This window comes from Empidonax traillii, unplaced genomic scaffold (genome assembly GCF_003031625.1).
Source record: "Empidonax traillii isolate 1590-97213 ecotype Southwest subspecies unplaced genomic scaffold, ASM303162v1 scaffold457:size789790, whole genome shotgun sequence".
Classification (NCBI taxonomy): domain Eukaryota; kingdom Metazoa; phylum Chordata; class Aves; order Passeriformes; family Tyrannidae; genus Empidonax; species Empidonax traillii.
This window is the reverse complement of record NW_020955650.1, coordinates 346,266-365,351: the sequence shown is the minus strand read 5'-3', so window position 1 is coordinate 365,351 and position 19,086 is coordinate 346,266. Positions and strand designations below refer to the sequence as shown.

The 19,086-nt window shown below is 42.5% G+C and overlaps 1 protein-coding gene across 3 annotated transcripts in view; it reads right to left on the bottom strand.

Annotated features, from left to right (window-relative positions):
• Positions 1-19,086, bottom strand: part of MTHFD1 (methylenetetrahydrofolate dehydrogenase, cyclohydrolase and formyltetrahydrofolate synthetase 1) — a 42,851-nt gene that overhangs the window by 15,161 nt on the left and 8,604 nt on the right. For all 3 annotated transcript variants that reach the window (XR_003572526.1, XM_027895345.1, XM_027895344.1), the window contains exons 3-18: positions 17,246-17,305; positions 16,524-16,577; positions 16,010-16,146; positions 15,773-15,873; positions 15,323-15,459; positions 13,737-13,848; positions 9,835-9,962; positions 9,069-9,166; positions 7,910-8,083; positions 7,275-7,411; positions 6,940-6,986; positions 4,528-4,635; positions 4,352-4,426; positions 2,462-2,564; positions 1,219-1,295; positions 164-304 (exon numbers count right to left, since the gene is read on the bottom strand). Coding sequence is in view for 2 of the 3 variants with exons in the window: in XM_027895345.1 (XP_027751146.1) it covers positions 164-304; positions 1,219-1,295; positions 2,462-2,564; positions 4,352-4,426; positions 4,528-4,635; positions 6,940-6,986; positions 7,275-7,411; positions 7,910-8,083; positions 9,069-9,166; positions 9,835-9,962; positions 13,737-13,848; positions 15,323-15,459; positions 15,773-15,873; positions 16,010-16,146; positions 16,524-16,577; positions 17,246-17,305 (1,689 nt within the window). In the remaining variant the exon portion in view is untranslated. The remainder of the gene's footprint in view (positions 1-163; positions 305-1,218; positions 1,296-2,461; positions 2,565-4,351; positions 4,427-4,527; positions 4,636-6,939; positions 6,987-7,274; positions 7,412-7,909; positions 8,084-9,068; positions 9,167-9,834; positions 9,963-13,736; positions 13,849-15,322; positions 15,460-15,772; positions 15,874-16,009; positions 16,147-16,523; positions 16,578-17,245; positions 17,306-19,086) is intronic.

Below are 19,086 nucleotides of genomic sequence, written 5' to 3'. Positions count from 1 at the left end.
CACACTGAAGCAAAAAGCTTTCATTAACTGCATGGGCCGAGATTTCACCTTTGATCTTCTATAAGTTAAAGATCTTTGCTGAACAGAGACACCTTCCTGCTTTTCAATCCAAAAACTTTCAGAAGCAGTAGGAAGAAGCATTTAATAACTGCGTGACTCTTACAAGGTCATCTGCTGTAACTGGTTGTCCTTTCTTGCTGGAGGCTACGACCATTCTGCCGAATCGCTTTTTCATATCATCCAGCCCATCAGCCAGTGCTAGGACTGCCATGATTTCACTGCTCACAGTGATGTCAAACTGAGCCTGTGAGAGATGAATAAAGAACGTGAACTCATCAAGATTCCCCAGCAGCAATTCTTACATCCTGTAAATTCTTGAAACAAGGCCAATCATCACCATCCTAACAAAAAAAAAAACCAGAAAAGAACCCCCCAGATGTACAAATACACAAGAAATCAGAACACAATTAATTTGACTGTTTTAAACTGGATCTTTTTTTCTGCAAAATGAAATAAAACCTATTTATTCCGCTGATATTATGTGTCTCTCCTGGCACACACATTAGTGATTCATGTAAGAACACTTAACACTACTAACAAATTGTATTTCTGAAGGCTGAGCTTACTAACTCATCTGATTATCATCCCTAAACAATACAGTCAATGACAAAGAATCCCAACAAAACCCCCGGATTCTATAGGAAACGAAGGGTATAATTCATCTGACATAATGCAGACACTTCCATCTTAGGGAAGCTAAGCACCCTAAGGACATTTCAAGTCAATAGAAAGAGGCTTTTCTGAGCACGATTCATTTGAACTATTAATTTGACAGTTACTTAAGGGATGAGGGGAGTCACAGCCCAATTGCCTGTTTTACTCTATTGATTATACAGTGAATCTAGACAAGCTAGCCTAGTTTTGGCCAGATACACCCCACCCAAAGCATCTACAGCGGTGAAGATGAACCATTGCCACGTGCCACCTTTAGAAAGGCCAGTCATCCCAGTTTGGGAAACCAATATTCATGAGAGAACAGGAAAGGAGGGAACAGACAATGAAATAAGCACTGATAGCAAATTTAGCTGCTTGGTTTAAAGGACTTTCTGCTTTCTCTTTAACAAGATCCTGGTAAAAGATGAAAATATCCGGAGTTACAGAAACTTGCCTCAGGAACGCATTTTTCAAAGCACTTCTGCAAGGAAAGGGAGCAATTACCGTTCGTGAGAAGCCTTTCTCTGTTGGAGACTGTCCAATAGTGATTTTCCTAAGGAATCTGTCATTTGTATCCAGTACTGCAAGGAATGCAGAGAGATAAGATGTCACATTGCAAGTCATAAGTCACATCTATGCCCTGTGAGAAACACTCGGCCAGTTCATCCATGAAGAGAGGACAGCAGTTTGAGATACCATCCTCTCCTGAAGAGTGACAAATGCTTCTCAACATGATTCCTCCCCAAAACTGAACAGCAACTAAGTTAAGACACCCAGAGACACGTCAGACCCTGCCACTGCATCCAGGGGGAGTCTAAATCCCTTTGTGCGCACTAACCACAAGACCAAAGCTTCTCTGAAGAGCAGAGCTGTTAGTATTATTCAAATTGATTTTTCACCATCATTAGTCAGTGTGAATTCAGGAAATTACTACAGCCAAAGGGAAATAAAATTATCATTTTATAAGTTAAGTGATAAAACGGTCAGACACTACTATTTAGTGGGAATTGTTTCACGTGGCTCCATTAACTCAAATTGCCTTGGAAACACAAACTATCAAACAGCGGCTTAAATTTGCTGTGTCTTACTATCTGCTTGGAATATTCTAAGTATTTTGTAAAGTATGTCCCATGAGGCAAACTACTTTAGCCTCATTACAGGTTATGAAGCAAATTTTGGATAATACATTTCACACTGTATTTTAATAGAAAGAAGAAAAAAAACAATACTCTTGGAGTCTAGCTCAAGAAAAAAAAGTCCATTTTGAAATTTCTTTTGCTAGTGAAATATTAAATCTGCCAGATCAGAGACTGATGTCACCTTCAGGTAATTTAAAAAACCTTTAAAAATCTGTCCTTCATTTGCTGTCAGTCCCCAACAGAGCAAGTGGGTAGATTAAAACTGAGTTTAATCCCAGACCAGAACCCTCTCTTTTCTCACAGAGCAGTCAGGTAAAAAGACTGTTGGCTACAGTTGCCAAATTCAAGTCTCTCAGTGACTGACAAATCCAGAAACACAAACTTGCACCAATTAGCAGAGCCTTAATCTTTGTAAATTCAGTGCAGATTCAAATCCCTGTGTCAGACCCTTTAGAAATGGGATCCCAGCTGCAGGCATCTATCCCACAGGCCAGCCCTGTCTTCTTTCTTATTTTTCCAGGAAACACAATTTCAGCTGTACTTGCAAATGTCTCCTTTGACACATGGTTTTGTTTCTTAACAATTCTTTCATTTAGTGTATCTTGTACCTCTTTGCCATGTTATGGTGCCTGGGTCGATGTCCAATCTCACAAATGCGTTTATTTCTTCCTTTGTCAAAGCCCCGGGATCAGTTTTGTTAATGCCCAGTTTCTATGGGAAGAAAGGACAAATAAAAGAAAAAAGGGTATGGTGAAAAAATTCACATAAATGAACCTTTTACTGCAGCAATGAAGCTTTGGCAGCAGCATCTGCATATTCAGAAATAAGGAAGGGCTGCCTTTTTGGTGCCCCTTCTCCCAGACCCCACAGCAATGTAAGATGATCCACACCAGGGTGTATCTGAAGCAGAGCTTGCTGTGGGCCAGCTCATGAAAGGGCAAGGCAGACAATGCAGCCCATTAGGGCAGGTTGTCACCAAGCTTTGTGCAAGGCACCTACAGAAAGAGTAAGAGAGAGAGCTCTGCAGTTCCTCACACGCCTTGTTCTCATCATTAGTCTCACATGCTTACATCCACTTCTCGTTAGTTTGCCTGGGGTCACTGCACACAGCCATACGCGTTTAAAGCCACTGCTTTCAGCACGCTGGTTAAGCAGCACAAAGGAAGAATTAAACAATTCAGTCACAAGGCTGTCAGCATCCCAGAAAGCCGATCTTGAACATACTGAGAGGATGGGCAGCTTGCCAAGTTGCTTAATTGAGAGAAGAATTATCTCAAGAAGCCTGATACAAGCACAAGCTTAGGAATGGGGAAAACGATTCAGTTGATTTATGAACGAGCAAGGTTGTTTTAATTAACTAGACAGTCAAGTCTTATTTTCCCCCTGAAGAACAGCAGGGAAGAAGAAAGTCTGTTCTCTTCCTCTTCAAGCATATCATTTAGAAAAAGAAATAAACAACAATAAAGATATCATCTTTCCAGAGCATTAGCATCCTGTCACATCTCGACATTTAATAACCAGAAGAGTGGTCAGGGTAGAGTTCCCTCAGAGGTCTGTCAGGAACACCATGACACGGCTTCTTGCTCAGCAGTGGAAGCAAACCACATATTGTCTAATGGTTGAGACATTATAGCAAATTAATATAGAAGAGTTTTAGCTTGCTAAGTAGTCTGCCCATTGCTCCCATCTTCCAAATGGGTAACTCATCCAGCCTGAATACCCTACAAACAGGCTTGTACTTTAAGTGAGCTCAGCAGGGCCCAGTCTGTGCTCCTAGCTGAAAGGTTCAAGCCCAGTGCAAAACTGTGTCTCAGTTAATCCTCATTTTTTCAGAAGTCAGTGTGAACTAGCATGTGTCCTTATTTCTGAGGATAAGAGGAGCTGTGGGCTGCTCAGCGACTGCCACTCAATGACAGGGCGGCTCATCTAACTGGGAATTCTTTTTTGTAGAGAGGAGGAGTGGGCAATGTAGGGAAGAGGTGTTTTTTCCACTTTTCCTTGTTTTCTCAATCTGGCTAAGACAAAAAAATTCTCTCTGTTCTCTTCCTGATGAATTTTCTAAATTGCCTTTCTTCTCCTGCATTATCTATATGGCTGTCACATGGGAACCATTAATCTCTAGTTGTAAATGTGTGTAAGGTAGAGAAACCAATTCTAGTCCTTTCTTAAAACTGCATTAAGGACACTGAAATGCCACTACTAATAAAGGACACTAATCTCTTTGCCTCTTCCCACTGTGTTACTCACAGAGCATATGACAGAGTTATATCAATGATTCTTCCTCTTGGGGCTGCATCTCACTGTTTTCTGTGCTACCACTGCTATTTCTGTGTTGTATGAAGGGTTGCCACACTTCTGCACACTTTATAAAATAAAAAATAAATGCCAGTAGAATGACCTAGGGGACAACATGAGGGTTTCTGTAATATAGTTCTGCTTATCTAAAGTATGAGTAAGTTGAACAGAACCAGAAACCAATGAGAAACCAGTGATCTCACCTGTAGTCTTCGGATCTGAATGTCTGAGAACTTCCTAACACCATTGACAGAAGGCACCAAACGGTTGTAGAGAGCCTTGCAGAATGAAACAGGTGGTCAGTTAGCACTGCTGGCACACCCAGAACAGCCTGGTCAAACTGGGCTGGGATCAAATACATCGTAGGAAAGGGTTGTACCTGGTCAGTCTGAGTCAGCTCGTGGAACATACGTGCGTCAATAGCAGCAGCGACCAGGTTGTTGGCTGCAGTGATAGCATGGATGTCACCAGTGAGGTGAAGGTTAAACTAGAGGAGATAAAACATATCAGTTACCTCATCCTGCTGCAATTTTCATTTATTTCAATTCATCGTAGACAGATGGAAAGAGAAGTATTAATAGTACTGTTAAAGTGGGTGAGGGTGGAGGGGGAGAGATTGCTCAGTGCAGTACGTGGAAGAGAGGAAAGAATTTCTCTAAAACAGAAAAATGCCTCCCCCACATTTATGTCACTTTACAAACTTCTAGAACAAAGCTCCCAAATAAAAAGTTGTTTGTTTTTATGTTTCCCCCTCCACAAGAACAGTTCTCAGAGGTTCCTTAACACTTGGTAAGACCGTGGTATGGCACATCTGCATTGCTCCTCCTTCACCTTCCTTCTAATCCCCTCATTTGCACAGCAGGTTTCACACACACATTAGCTGAACTTGTTGCTGCTGCTCCCACAGGGGAATCTGAGCTAAACTGGAACTAGCAACCTTGTGCAGCACTAGCAGTGGAGCTGTGGTTGCACAGAGCTCTGCATAAGGTAACCACCCAAACACAGTGTCACAGGCAGAACTTGTACTACACAGTGACACTGCTAGTAGTTTTCCTCGTTCTATCTCATTAAAAGATAGTTTGAGTGGGTTTGCCTACGTGAGTTATCTGGCTGCACTGTAGCTGTGAAGCTGGAGAAGGGTCTGGATTGGATATTAAGGGAAAATTTCTCCACACAAAGGAGTTGTCAAGCACTGGAACAGGCTGCCCAGGGAAGTGGTGGGGTCACCATCCCTGGAAGTGTTTAAAAGACACGAGGACACAGCACCTGGGGACATGGTTAAGTGGTGGGCTTGGCAGTGCTGGGTTAACAGTTGGATTTGATCTTAGAGAGCTTTTCCAACTTAAACAATATGATTATACACTGTGAAACAGTTTAGGATATATAGCTTCCTGCATTATGGCAGGTGTGTAAAAGGTGTAGTTAAAACAACCTTTTTCCTCTGTAGCAGAGCAGCAAAGGAGGAAGATGAAAAGGAAACATTAGAAAAGATAATATGACAGAAGACTTCACATAGCATTTTGTTGAAGCCTTGCTACTTTTGTTGAAACTCACAGAGCTAAAACAGAGTGCAGCTAGTCACACACTGATTATAAATCCTAATTAGTAAATGCTAATTGTTGTCTCACTGTGCATAAATGCAACAATAAGCTATTACCTTGGTTCTGCAGTATGAACTCAGAAGTTTTTCACTTACTATTTTTTTTCCTAGGATTAAAGCTGCATGCAGAATTATTACATGATATTTCAAGGTCATTATCGTAACTAGTGACTCCAGATACTTTAATTTTACGAGACATGCATTGATTAAAACACCCCCAACAAAACCATGTGTATTTGTTCCACATGGGTCATAATTAAAGAAAGCTGTTTCAGCCAGTTTGGTTCCTAAAGCGGGGCTGTTTCCCACTGCTGCACACAGTCAAGTATTTTGGCTTGCCTTATTAACACTTCCAAAGAGGAGGAGATTGTTTTTCCTGTCACATCTATTACTGACACACGTTCTTGGCACATGACTAAATCAATATTCTGCCTCCTTTAACATTTTTATCTTTTATGGACTTGCTGCATCAATTAGAACAAACAGCCCTTTTGATCGTTCCTGCTTTTCTTCCTGAAATTGCCCAGTGTCAATCTATAGTGCTCAAGACAAAGGCAGAATTCTACAGGCAATTACTCTGAGATTTGAGGGAAGCACGAGAGCACGTGCTACACGTGCCTTTTAATTCCCTGACTCCAAACACAGAATTTTACTTGTTGCCAAGCCACACTAGAAATATGCTCCACTGCCAGGCCCCCACAGACTGAGGTCTTGACACTACTGATTCCCAATTTCCCTTTTCCTAGATCATGTTAGTAATCTAAAACACAAGAATGCCAAAATAGCTCACAGAAAGAATTGGTGACCACCACAGCTGACAGAACTACTTAAAGTGCTTCCAAAAGGCATTAAGCCATTATCATCTTCATTTCAGTGCTGGGAAAATGAGGCACAGGATGTACCTTGCTCAAGGGTATGCAGCAATTCAAGGCAGAGACAGGAAGGGAATGGAGGAACTGGGAATTTGTAGTTCTATGAAGTTCCCTGACCATGCAGGCACACTTCTGAAACAACCCAAACACGTTTGCCTGTTTTGTTTTTTTTTTAAAAAGCTTTCCTAAAATCAAGCATGCAGTTCTTTAGAGTGCTACACCAGGCCATAAACTCATGGGCTTTCCAAGTTATCTGACTGCAGCATCTTTCCGAAGTCTGGGAGCTGTACGTGCAATGAGGCTTTGTATAAAGAATTACCTCTTCCATGGGGACAACCTGACAGTAACCACCACCTGCAGCTCCACCTGCAGAGAGACAACAGTCAGAATATACAATACAAGTGTCTCCAGCCTAGATTGCTATTACATGTGTTTACTTAGTGGTTTTAGGAGGGCAGCTGCCATCAAGCAGCTTAGTTTAAAACCCAGTACACCACTTGAAGACGAAACTGAAGAACTTACCCAAAGTTTTCCTTTCTTGAAATAAATGCAATTGTAACTGGGAATTATGTAAAACTCCAGTGCAGCAGGATACAATCTCTGAATGCCATCTTTCACATTTAGGCCAACTGCAAGCAACAGAGCAGCTCATACCTTTTATACCAAAAGTTGGCCCCTGAGAAGGCTGCCGAACGCAGGCAAAGACATTCTGGTGGAGGTGAGCTCCCAGGGCTTGAACAAGGCCAATAGTGGTGGTGCTCTTGCCCTCTCCCAGGGGAGTGGGAGTTATCCTGCAGCAACAAAGCAGAAGAGACACAATTAAACCCTTGTAGTGGGTGAGACTTAAACCACAGGGACAAGGGTCACCCAGTGATTGCAATTAATGAGAATTCAAATTCTGGACTGGGTCAGACTTCAGCTAATCTTCATCAGTTCAAAACTGGAATGAGGTTGGCAAGTAATCACACAACTGCTGACAACTCTCCTCTGAAGCAATGTTCTAGTTCCTGCTGAGGGCAGGCTACCAGATGAGGAGAACTTTGACTAGGAACCAGCCTGCCCTTCATAACCCTGACCTGCAGGCCAAAACAATTAATCTCCTCAAGAGAAATGTTAAGCTACATCCCCACTGTTTACCACAAGCTACTTCCCAAACCACTACATTTGTCACAATGTGATTTACTAAAACCCCATACAGTCACCCTACCAAAAGACAATACAACAAGCCACGCTAGGAATATTTCTTTTCATCTTGACATCAGGTAAGTCTCAGCTAGGGAAGTACCTACCCAGTAACAACAACATATTTGCCATCCGGCTGGTTCTTCAGACGATTCAGAGCTGAGAGCTGGACTTTGGCTTTGGTTTGGCCGTAGGGCTCCACCTCATCAGGGAGCAGGCCAACTTCACTGGCAACTTGTTCAATGGGTTTGGGCACACAAGACCGTGAGATTTCAATATCACTTAGAGAGAGAGAAAAAGGTGAATTTATATGTCAAAGAACTTCTCACGAATTCCCTGCTTCTGGATGGCATAAACTACAAACACCTGATCTGTATTTCAGAAGTGAAGCTTTAACCCCTCCTAGTTAAATGAATCAATATTAGCTACGTTGGAATAGGCACATCCTCAGAGTTGCCTTTTTAAAAATAAAGTAAATCCCAAACCAAAAAACAACACCCACACAACCCCCAACCTCCCCCACCCCAAGAATGCCTTCTTGTAGGCAATGTGTTATGTTCCCTTGTGGTATTTTGCATATTTTCAGCTGCTCCTTGGGAACTTGACACCAACAACTCCTACTTCAAGATGCTATCTTTTTGCCATGTCAGACTGAAAACATTCAAAAGTGATTCCTCTGTGCTTACAGCTTCCTCATGAGGGAATGCAGAGTGGTAGAGACTGATCTCTTCTCTCAGGTGACCAGTAACAGGGCATGTTCTGAAGTTGTGTCAGGGGAAGTTTAGGTTGGATATTTGAAAAAAGGTTCCTCACCCAGAGGGTGGTTGAGCACTGGAACAGGCTCCCCAGGGAACTGGTCACAGCACCAAGCCTGACAGAGTTCAAGAAGCATTTGGGCAACACCCTCAGGCACATGCTGTGACTCTTGGGGATGGTCCTGTGCAGGGCCAGGAGCTGGACTTTGATGATCCTTGTGGGTCCCTTCCAACTCTGAGTATCCCGTGACTGTTTTACTATTTGCTGAATCACCAATTATCTAGCAATATTATCAGGATGATCCAAACCTACACTTCAACAGATGTCACAGCACCACTGCAGGTTAACTCTGTTACCTCAGGAAGGCCTCACAGTGATTTCTCTCTACTCTCCAAACTTCAATCTCAGCCAGTCTACGTACACATATGCCCTGTATTACACAAAGCCTGGGAAGAGAGGTGGATACTGTACTGCATGAATACTGCCAGGAGCTTCACTTGAAAGCATTACCTTGGAACAGGCATCTTTAGGTTAAGCTGGTTGTATTGGATGGCCCATTTTCCAGGCTGGAACTTCTCCAGAAAACGCTGTGCACTCTCCACTGTGCTCTGAAATGGGGATGAGAATCCATTACAGCAACCACCACTGCATGAACCACGCTGGCTAACAGAGAGACCAGAAAGGTTCGCCCCTCTCCTCTGTTTTTCTTTGGGATTAAACCAAGTACTTTCATTAAAGCACTTGTTAATACCCCAAAATGAGATTCTGCTTGTAGTTTTCCTAGAAGGAAAAAAACCCCAAACCCCACCATATTTATCTCTCTACTGATCCTGCAATGGGCTGGAATTTTGTGGGTGTTCTGTGCCAGCAGGGTTTCTTAAGCAAAGCACAGAAAAAGAGGGAGCTGGCTTATACTGTTACTCTCCTTCTTTTTATCCAGTCACTCTATGAACAGTTTTAGAATTACAGCCATTATCATTACATGACAAAAGCCTTTCTCATGGCTTTGAGCAACCACACTCAAAAACTTAAAAAAAAACCCAAAACAACAAAAAACCTCCCAGAAAACCCAACCAAAAACCTCTGTCCTAACATTTCCTTAAAGCCCATTTTTTATCTCAGTTAACTAAATCCCAATTTTACGGACTAGAAGCTGGAAATCCCAGATATATCTCTGTAAGAGCAAGAAGGAAGCACCAGTTGCTCTGGCAGTGTGCTGCTGGGCCAGCGGCAACATAATTCAAAGCCAAACACGGAGAAGGTGACCACAATGTACCTGCATTAACATGGCCACAGTCATGGGCCCAACGCCACCAGGAACTGGGGTGATGTAGGAAGCTTTCTCCTTTGCTGTATTGTATGCCACATCTCCCACAACTCTTTTTCCACTGGCCTTTGTGCTGTCTGGGGATTTAAGGAGAAAGTAAATTTACACATGACATTTCACCAAAACAACAGAGGAGACAGCACTAACTGAAGCTGAAGTCTTTTCTTCTGCTGCAGTAAACAAAGTAGAAGCTGAGTACTCAGGAAGCTGCTCAGTAAGATGAAAAAGCTAAAGCAACTTCACAAGACGAAGCTGTTATCATAGTTCACTCAGAGAGTGACAACAGCTCATGCAACATATCCTCCCCTTAAGCACCATTTATCCTCAGCCACACAGATGTCCCTTTCCTGGGGGATGCAAGTTGTTTCTTAGTGGAACATGGCCCACAGGGCAGTCTGAAGATGACTCCAAAACAAATGCAGAGGGACCAAATCACACACCAAGTTTTGTATCTGTGCAGTAATAAAACATAAATGGGATGTACAATAGAGATGTCACCTGAACCATCCCCTTGCAACTCTTGCTGTTATTTCTCTGAAGGATCAGTATAGCTTACAATGTGAAGGAGATATAAACCAATGGTCTAGAAGGAGGTGAGAGAAGAAACATGACTGACTTGTTCCAAAACCCCAGGTTTACATTTGGTCTGTCCCATTTTGGACACCTAGGCCTTAATATTGAATGAAATCTCCTGCCTTTAGAGGAACTGAAGACATAAAGTGCTGAGCTTTTCAATCAGTCATTGCTATTTTAATGATGGACCAGTAAATAGTGCAGTTCAAAGATTCGTCTTGTCAAGACAAACCTCACAGGTGGTTTAAGAGAGCTTCAGTAAAATCATCTCCTTTCTCTCTGGCAAAAAAGTTTGCTACATCCTGCTGCACTACACGACCTGACAATTCAGAAGCACATACAGCCCTTTTTTTTCCCCAATGGTGACCTTTAAGCTCGCCCATAGAGAAAAAGATAAAACGTGTTATAAACTAGCACAGTCATCTAAGAAACCCACTGATTATAGCACATAAAAGCAGAAAATTTAAGTTTCTCCTGGAATGGCAGATTCTCATTTCAGATAAATGACTCAAGGGAACATCTAAGCAGCATGAAAAACCTGAAGATAGATTTTAATGTTGTTATATTGAAATATTATATTGCATGCAATGTGTGGATGTTTGAACAGAACACAATCAATAACTTTACCGTACATTTGGTGAGGGGGAGGAATGGAAGAGGAACCAAACTCCCAAACAGCTGATTATCTTAAAATCAAAGGGAGAACAAGAGCAGCTCCTGCCAACACTAATTTTTAGCTGCATTGTTACTGGCAATTAGCAGCTTGGATGTTTTGCTGTGTTTGTGTTTTAAGCAACACTTCTTCTCCCTAAAGCTCAAAGCCTGAACAGCATCACAGCTGTTAGCCAGTCTTTCTACAGCCACTGTCAGCTTTGCTGCCCTGAACTGCAGACCAGTCTGGCCTTCTGGACACCTTTGGGACAGGTGTTCTGTAAGGCATACAACACAATCTGATCCAGTATGCTGGTGATGCCAGCTTGATTCTTAGTGCATGAAGATACAATCAGAGAAGCAAATCAAGGCTTTCTACATCTTTCTCTGGTGTTTGAAGACCATGGCACTGAGATCCACAGAGGCTGATCCTCCTCTGCTGCTCTCACATCCCACTGTTCAAGGCTCCCTGTTAGCAAGGGCTGCAAAAATCCTATAGCAGAAGACTTTGAATAGAGTTGCTGCTTCTATCAGGACTCAGAGAGGGACACTCCACAGGCACTGTAATTTCTGGGAATATCCTTTGCCTGCATTTCTTTCCCTTTCTGTAGCAGAGCAATTTCTACAGGCCTGGAATAAGGCATTCAGAGCATTTGCTGGACTAGCCCTCCAACTGCAGCAGTGGGGAGAGAAAGACAAATACAGTCCAGCTTGCAAAGTAAGACATGCTTGTCTACTGTAATAGAGGTCTCAGGAGATCCTTTCTTCCTCTCTGTCTACCTGGAGACCTGGAAGAAATTCTGTTCAGCTGCAGTACACATGAACACAAAGCCAGACATGCCCAAACTGCCTGTTCTAGCCTCCAAACTGGCGCCCCTGGGAGTATACATGCCATCCTCCATCCAAAAGCACAACAGCTGCATTTGTATGGGGCTACATGGCTATAATTTGTTTTGACTCCAGCTTGGCAAGACTGCATGAAGTTAGTGTCCTGACATGTCATATCATTTGGGATCTGCCTGTACATGGTACCCTGACCAGCAAAGTAAAGGCATATCCAGAGACTGACGTGTCTTCCAGCTGCAACTCACAGCTACACCTAGGAGGCACCTAGCTGGGTGCACTTACACCTGTGGTAAGATGTATGGCAACTGTGTTCTTTCTCACCCCTTCACATTCAAAGCATTACCACAGCTAGCAGCAGCCTTCTATCTGTACAGTGATTTAGCTGGAGAAGCTATGAAACTGGCTGCTGTTCTTTCTGTAGCCTGGCACTGATTTCCCACAAGATTCATCTGAAAACTTTTTTGCAAGCTATCAGAGGGGAAGAAGAAGGCAAGAAGAACTCAGCAGCTTCAGAAAACCATGGGGGGTGGAGGGGAGGAAAAAAAAGGTCTGTGGCATCCATCATTTTGAAATGTGACAATTTCCATGGTATTCTACCAAGCCCCGATCCCTGAGTCTCACACTGCCACTGAGCGCATTCCGTGCCACGCAGACTAGGCTGGGTGCACTGGAAGCTCAGATGTCAGTGCACTGCCCAAGGCAGGCTAATTGCAAAGGAACAGGGATGTGTCCTCAGAGATGCAGTTCACATCAAGCCTGAAAAAACAGGTCATACCGTCCTATGTCAGAAACACAACGGCACTTTTATTTGCAACGTGTCAGTTGGGGAGACTCCAGCCGTTCTGCTTCATGCACATCAGCAGCGACCCCGTGGGTTTTGGCAAAGGGCCTAAGTTTGGGTAGCTTGGAACAAATACACCCAGCAACAAACAGCAACAGCAGATGACTTTTTAATTTTAATTAGACAGAGGACTAATGTTTTTAAATGCACCTCAATGTCACCTCTGAGGAACAAGACTGCTGAACAAAAATTTCTTTACATTCTGTTAAATAATGGCAACAAAATGACTGATTAATTATGAAAACTACCTTTTAAAAGCCTTGTGGGTGTAGCACAGAGAGAGTGACTAATTTTCCATATCATTCAATATCTGTAATTTGGATTTAAAATGAGATGAAAACAGAAATTGCCAGACTGTCTGTACCTCCTCTATAAGGAAGGAGTAGCTAAGTGAAACCTTAACCTAAAATCCATTATGTTAAAGCACTTTATTCTATGCCAGAGCCACTGTCACCAATACTCTTGCAGAATCTGCTTTGTTTCAAGATAACAGCCATTCAAGCCTAAGAAATTAGCGCTGTGATTCAACAAATCCACAGCTACTTTAAGAGACTGCTTGTCATTTCTGTATCTCAAACAGAACAGCTTCATCAGATCTAACTGCAAAGTAATGACAGCAAAGCCATACCCTCACAAGTGACAACAGCAGCAAGACTTCACTGTGTAGTTGGATATTCTGTTGTAATATTTCCTAGGCCTCCTCTTTCCTCTCTTAATCATCAGCCTTGTTGAAGGCCGAATCAAAACTGCCACTGATCTGCTCTAGGGCAGCTTTTTTTTACTCTGGCATCTTCAGAGATTGCCATCATTACTTAAGACAGAAGATAAAGAAGTCCACATGGACTAGAAACACCAAGGAAACAGTATTCATGAACCTACTTAGCAACTGTATTTATATACAAATAAACACATCCCCACTCGTTATACATTACCCACGCACCTGGCACATGGTTAATTCCACAGTCTATTACAATTGCACCAGGCTTGATCCATTCACCTTTTACCATTTCAGCTTTACCAGCTGCAACCACCAGGATATCAGCTTTGCCAACCTATTAAAAAAAAACCAAACACAACAACAAATAAAGAACTGTGTATCACACTGGCAGTGGAAAAAACACAGAGCTGCTTCAACAGCAACTTAGATCAGCTGCAACTGCAGTGAAACTGTGCTCACCCACTGCCATCAGAGGGATGGAAGGGCACTGTCAGCAATTAAAAGTAGCTGGCAGTTCCTTGGCAAGGACAAAATCCTGCAGCCAGAAATTATAGCTTATTTTCACACTCCTACCCTGAACTATTGCTAGTCAACACTTCAAAACCTCCTCTGAACTCCTCCATGATTCCCAAGTGGATCATACAGACTACATTTAGATAAAATTAAAGCCTTCTGCATATTCTTCTCTTCCTCCCTTCAAATATCCCTGCACATTCAGTGCTAGAAATACACCCAGCACTCATCAGACAGCAGCCAAGAACAACCCCTGCACAGAACCAGGCAGCACTTCACTTGTGGCAGCACTGTCTTGTGGTTTTCATGTCCAGGACTCTGTAACAACTCCAGGGGAAGCTGACTGTATTTCAGCACTAATATGTGCTCAGGGAGTACTGAATTTGACAGATCTGGTCACGAAGCTGGTGTTAGAGACTCTGACTAAAGCTTCTTGTCAGTTCCTGCATTGCTTCATTCATGTTTGCTTCAGAAGCTGCTATCGCCTGGAATTTTCTTCTTTTAATCTTCAAGGGAGATAAGCTATTTTTTAGATTTCATTAAGAATCAGTACTTCAATTTTTAATCAACCTAATGATGGTCTTATTGAACAGCAACTTAATGGCTTGAAGCACTGCAGCGTTTCTGATCTTTGTGAGTTACATTCAAATACACCTACTCGCTTTTCAGCCTTAATACTTGCCTACAGAGCCTGGCAGTGTTGATGGCTCTACAAAATCCAAGTAGGTGGCAGCACAGCAACACACTATTTCTGTCACTCTCACTGCTAAAGAGGAAAATGGTACCAACTCCCAGTGATAGAAAATAGACTGGAAAAAACAAACCAACTGAGAAATCATTTGGCCTAGCATTTCTCAGCCATTAGAGCAGAAGACCACCTGGCCTTTTTGGTAAAAAAAAAAAAAAAAAAAAAAAACCAACTAAAAACAAAAAAAAAAAAAAAAAAAAAAAAAAACCAACTAAAAACAAACAAACAAACAAAAACAAAACAAAACAACCAAAAACCCAACACATATGCTGTCTTGCCAGCCCCTACACAGAGATTAGGAAGGGACAATTAAATCTCGGCCCTTGCTCAAAGAAAACAAAAATAATAATTTTATTGTTATAATTAAAATTATTTAATTAAGTGCCAAAAATAATCAGGATGCTATTCCAGCAGAAGTATTTACACAACCATGCAGTGAGCAGGACTGGGAAACTGTTTCAGATGAAAGACACCCCAAGACCTAGTGACTCAGAGTAGCAAGACATCGAGCAGCAACGTGCAGCGAATGCCTCCAGCCTGTTCTTACCTCCTCGGCCAGGGTGGAGGTCTTGGAATGGCAAGTGGTGACGGTTGCGTTGTTCCAGAGCAGCAGGTCGTGCATGGGAGCACCGACGATCTTACTGCGACCGATCACTACGGCTCTTTTCCCTGTGACCTGGACACCTGCGCCACAGAGAGTCAGGAGAGAGTGAACACAGGGCATTGCACATCCCAAACTAACTCAGACCGCTCCGGAGTCTTTCGGTCCGTCTAAGTCTGGCCCTGGTACTTCAGAACACTATTTTTCTTTTTTTGTCATGTGTGAGCTGGGAGGGAGGAAGGAAAGACTGTTTTAAAACTAGCTCTTTTACTACTTGAAAGGAAATGTGGCATCTCGACAGAAGTTTCAATGTGAAGCACAGCCTTGCAGCGTGCGTAGTTTCTCCACTTATTGAAGATCCCTGCACTCATGAATAATGTATGGAAGCCTCCTTACCTGTCTGCCTGATAAGTTCCATGCATCCCTTTGGTGTACACGGAATAAAGCAGTCTCCCAGGTCCCCTCGAGAGAGTTTCCCGGCATTGATGCTACTTAAGCTGCATTTTGAAAGAATAAAGGCCAAGTAAGATTCCCAGCCCCACGATCACCATTCAAAAGAAAAAATAAAAAAACAGCAAAAAGGGTTTCTTTCTGGAGTAGCTGTCATGCTCTCCAGGGGTGAAGTCAGTTTACCCATCCACATCCTTCTCAGGTGCAACAGCATTGGTTATCTTTTCCGTGTTGATGGGTTTGTCGGAGTCGAGGGGCAGCTGCACGATAAAGCCATGAACAGCAGGGTCTGCATTCAAAGAGGCAATGCACTTGAGCACCTACAACAAGCAAAGACCAAACAAACTAACGGTCGATAAACTGAAACGTGACTGATGTAATGGAAAAAACATCATTCTATCTGGATTAAAAGATACACTCTTTACGTTTAGGTTTTCCACTCAACAGTATATATCACTCACATTTGTAATTTAGAAAAAAAAAAAAAAAGCTGTTAAAGCCTCTAAATTTTACATTGTAGTGTTTTAGTTTTCTTTAAAAAAACCAAACATCTCAGCAGATTCCAGTTCTTTTCTCGTGACTTAATATCTATGGGCAAGTAGTCTTTTTTTATCCAATGACAGGGCAAATATAAGTTCATATCTTGAGCTCAACACCAAAGTTATATGTTTTTTCATCACTTGGTTATATTACTTACATCAGCTTCTGTTGCTGTGTTTGGCAGTTTTATGTGATTGGCACTGATCCCAATCTGCAAATGAGAATAACAACAAATTATCTCATTTCTGAATTGACATTTGATTGATCTGACTAATCTTTCTATCCAGCTCAATCACAGCTGCATTCTGTCACGTTTCCCAGGACTACCTCCTGTTCCTGTGGCTACAATCCTATTATTCAGAAACACCATCAAAAAAAGAAAGATTAGTGCTTTGCCTGCTCAGATTGGTCCTTTAACTGTCCTATTGACCTTTTGGCATGAACAACATCATCTTTGCTTGACAGCACATTGCCTTGAAGTGCCAGCAGAGAAGATGCCAGGCATCACCTAGGGAAACAGGGACTCATCTACGTTCCTGCCCTGCTGTGGCATGTAAGGTACCACTCAGTGATATACACAGGGCAGCTGCACAAGGCCACAGGCCAGGAAAGACAAGAGCATCAGCCCTTCAGACACATCATCTGTGATGATCACACACAAAGTGGTACCGGCTCACACTGCTGTGACCAGTGTCCCCCACCTGGCTCTCAGGTTACACAAATACACTTCGTCCTTGTAACAGAGAATTCAGGCCAACACTGGGCTCTCCAATATGGGCAAAGCTTGGACAAAGTTATTTGATTTGCATCTGTTTTTTCATATTCAGCTTTGACTGACTCTAGGAGGATAAAAAGCAGTACTAAAAGTCTGGGCATTACCTCAGCAGCTGCTTTCAGCTTCATATTGATGTAGAGGTTCGAATCATCCCGATTTCCAACCTAGGGATGAAAAGACAGTTGAATCACAGCACAGAATAGAGACCCAGACACAGGCTGAGATGGGCTTAACCCTCAGCTTCCTTGGAGCTACATCAAGGAGACAGAGGTATTCTTGATAACTAAAACACACTGATGGAGGCTATAAGTAGCTGGAGCTAAGAGGGAAATGTTCTTTCAAGTAAGAGGCAGCTAAAGACAAGTTGTCTGATCTCCTGAATAAACATCTGCACCTGTTGAAAAACCTTAGCAACACAGTGGTCTCCAAAGCAGAAAATAGTCCCTACCATCTGATCTGAGAAAGTTAAATCCTAGCTAATTAACATGATCAGCAGGTGCTGATAACATTCAATTATCTGATTAAGGCTCTCAGATAAGCTGGGCCTGTTTGATACCCAAGAATCCTAATTTTATGCACATGTGTGCTTTGATGGAGACATTTCTTCTACTGCTGTTTCAAACCCTGAGAATTTTCCAGCCAAACAAAAGGCAAAACAAGAACAAAGTGATGCACAAAGAGAAAGCAGCAAGTGGAACAAATGTCTGTGGTTTTTGGCAGTATTGTGTGCTTCCAGTACAACTGCATTTCAGGAGACAGCTTGGAACATCCAGTAAGTTTGTTAAAGGTAATACTGCTTCTAACCTTAAGAAAATGAGGGGGAAATAAGGAAAAACTGATAAGCAAACTCTTGAAACCCTGTTCCCTGGTACTTGGCAGCCATCCCTAGTTCTCACACAGATTTACAAGCTCCAGGGGTGACTGTACTGACTGATCACCCAGCACACACTGATTCTTCATCCCTAGGTTAGACAAAGGGGCTATCTTCCCTGTAAAGTCTGAAGGGTTTAGGAAAAGGTAGGCCCTGTGCAGGACAGAAAAGGAGGAAGAGCGAGAGCATCAGCAGATGTCAGCAAACACAACACATATATTGTGCAAATGGGGTCGTTCCTGACTACAGGGCAAAACAATAAAGATTATCTGACTTTATTTTGTTGAGCTCAGACAACATCAGATGCCTCTCAAGAAAAGGGCACATATTGCGTGAAGTGCTACACAGAACCATCAGAAACAGCTCATTGTCCTGACTTCACTAAAGGATAACAGCAGCAAATATCAGTATTAGAGATGAACTCCAAGCCCAGACTGTTTGGCAGCTTAGAAAAGTGTCAGACAGCCAAAGAGCTTTACAGGTTGTAAAGGACCCTGAGACAATCCAGGACTGAAGAGAGCACGGGCCAAGCATGGAAAAAAATCCAATAACGCAACAAGACAGCAATTTTTGAAGACAGTTCATGAGGTCAACAGTTCAGCAACTTTGATCAAAGCGTTCCTTATTAAATTTTATTTAAAAAACTTTCCTACTTCCTCCTAAGCACCCGAAGACAAATCTTCTGTAGAGACAATATTCTTAAAGCCAGTGGAAAACAAAACCAGAAAAAAACCCAAGAAAATACAAACGCAAATTTGTTCCTGGCATCGAAGAGGAGCGTGGCCTTTGTGTGCTATGGAGGTATTAGCACTGGAATCCTCAGATAGGCACCAAAAGCTCTGCAGGAGCTCAAAACACTGAATAAGGACAAAAGTCACTTCTCTAGCAGCCATTTACATTCCCCATCAATCCTTTGGGGACACACAGTTCCTTCCTGTTACATGACACTTGCTACTGCCAGTCACCTTCAGATACAAGCATAAAGACTTTCCATTTTTTATAGCTGCAAAGGCAAAAAAGTTATGCCAAACACAGCCCAAACCCCTTTACTGACTGAGTGCTTTTTATCTCTGT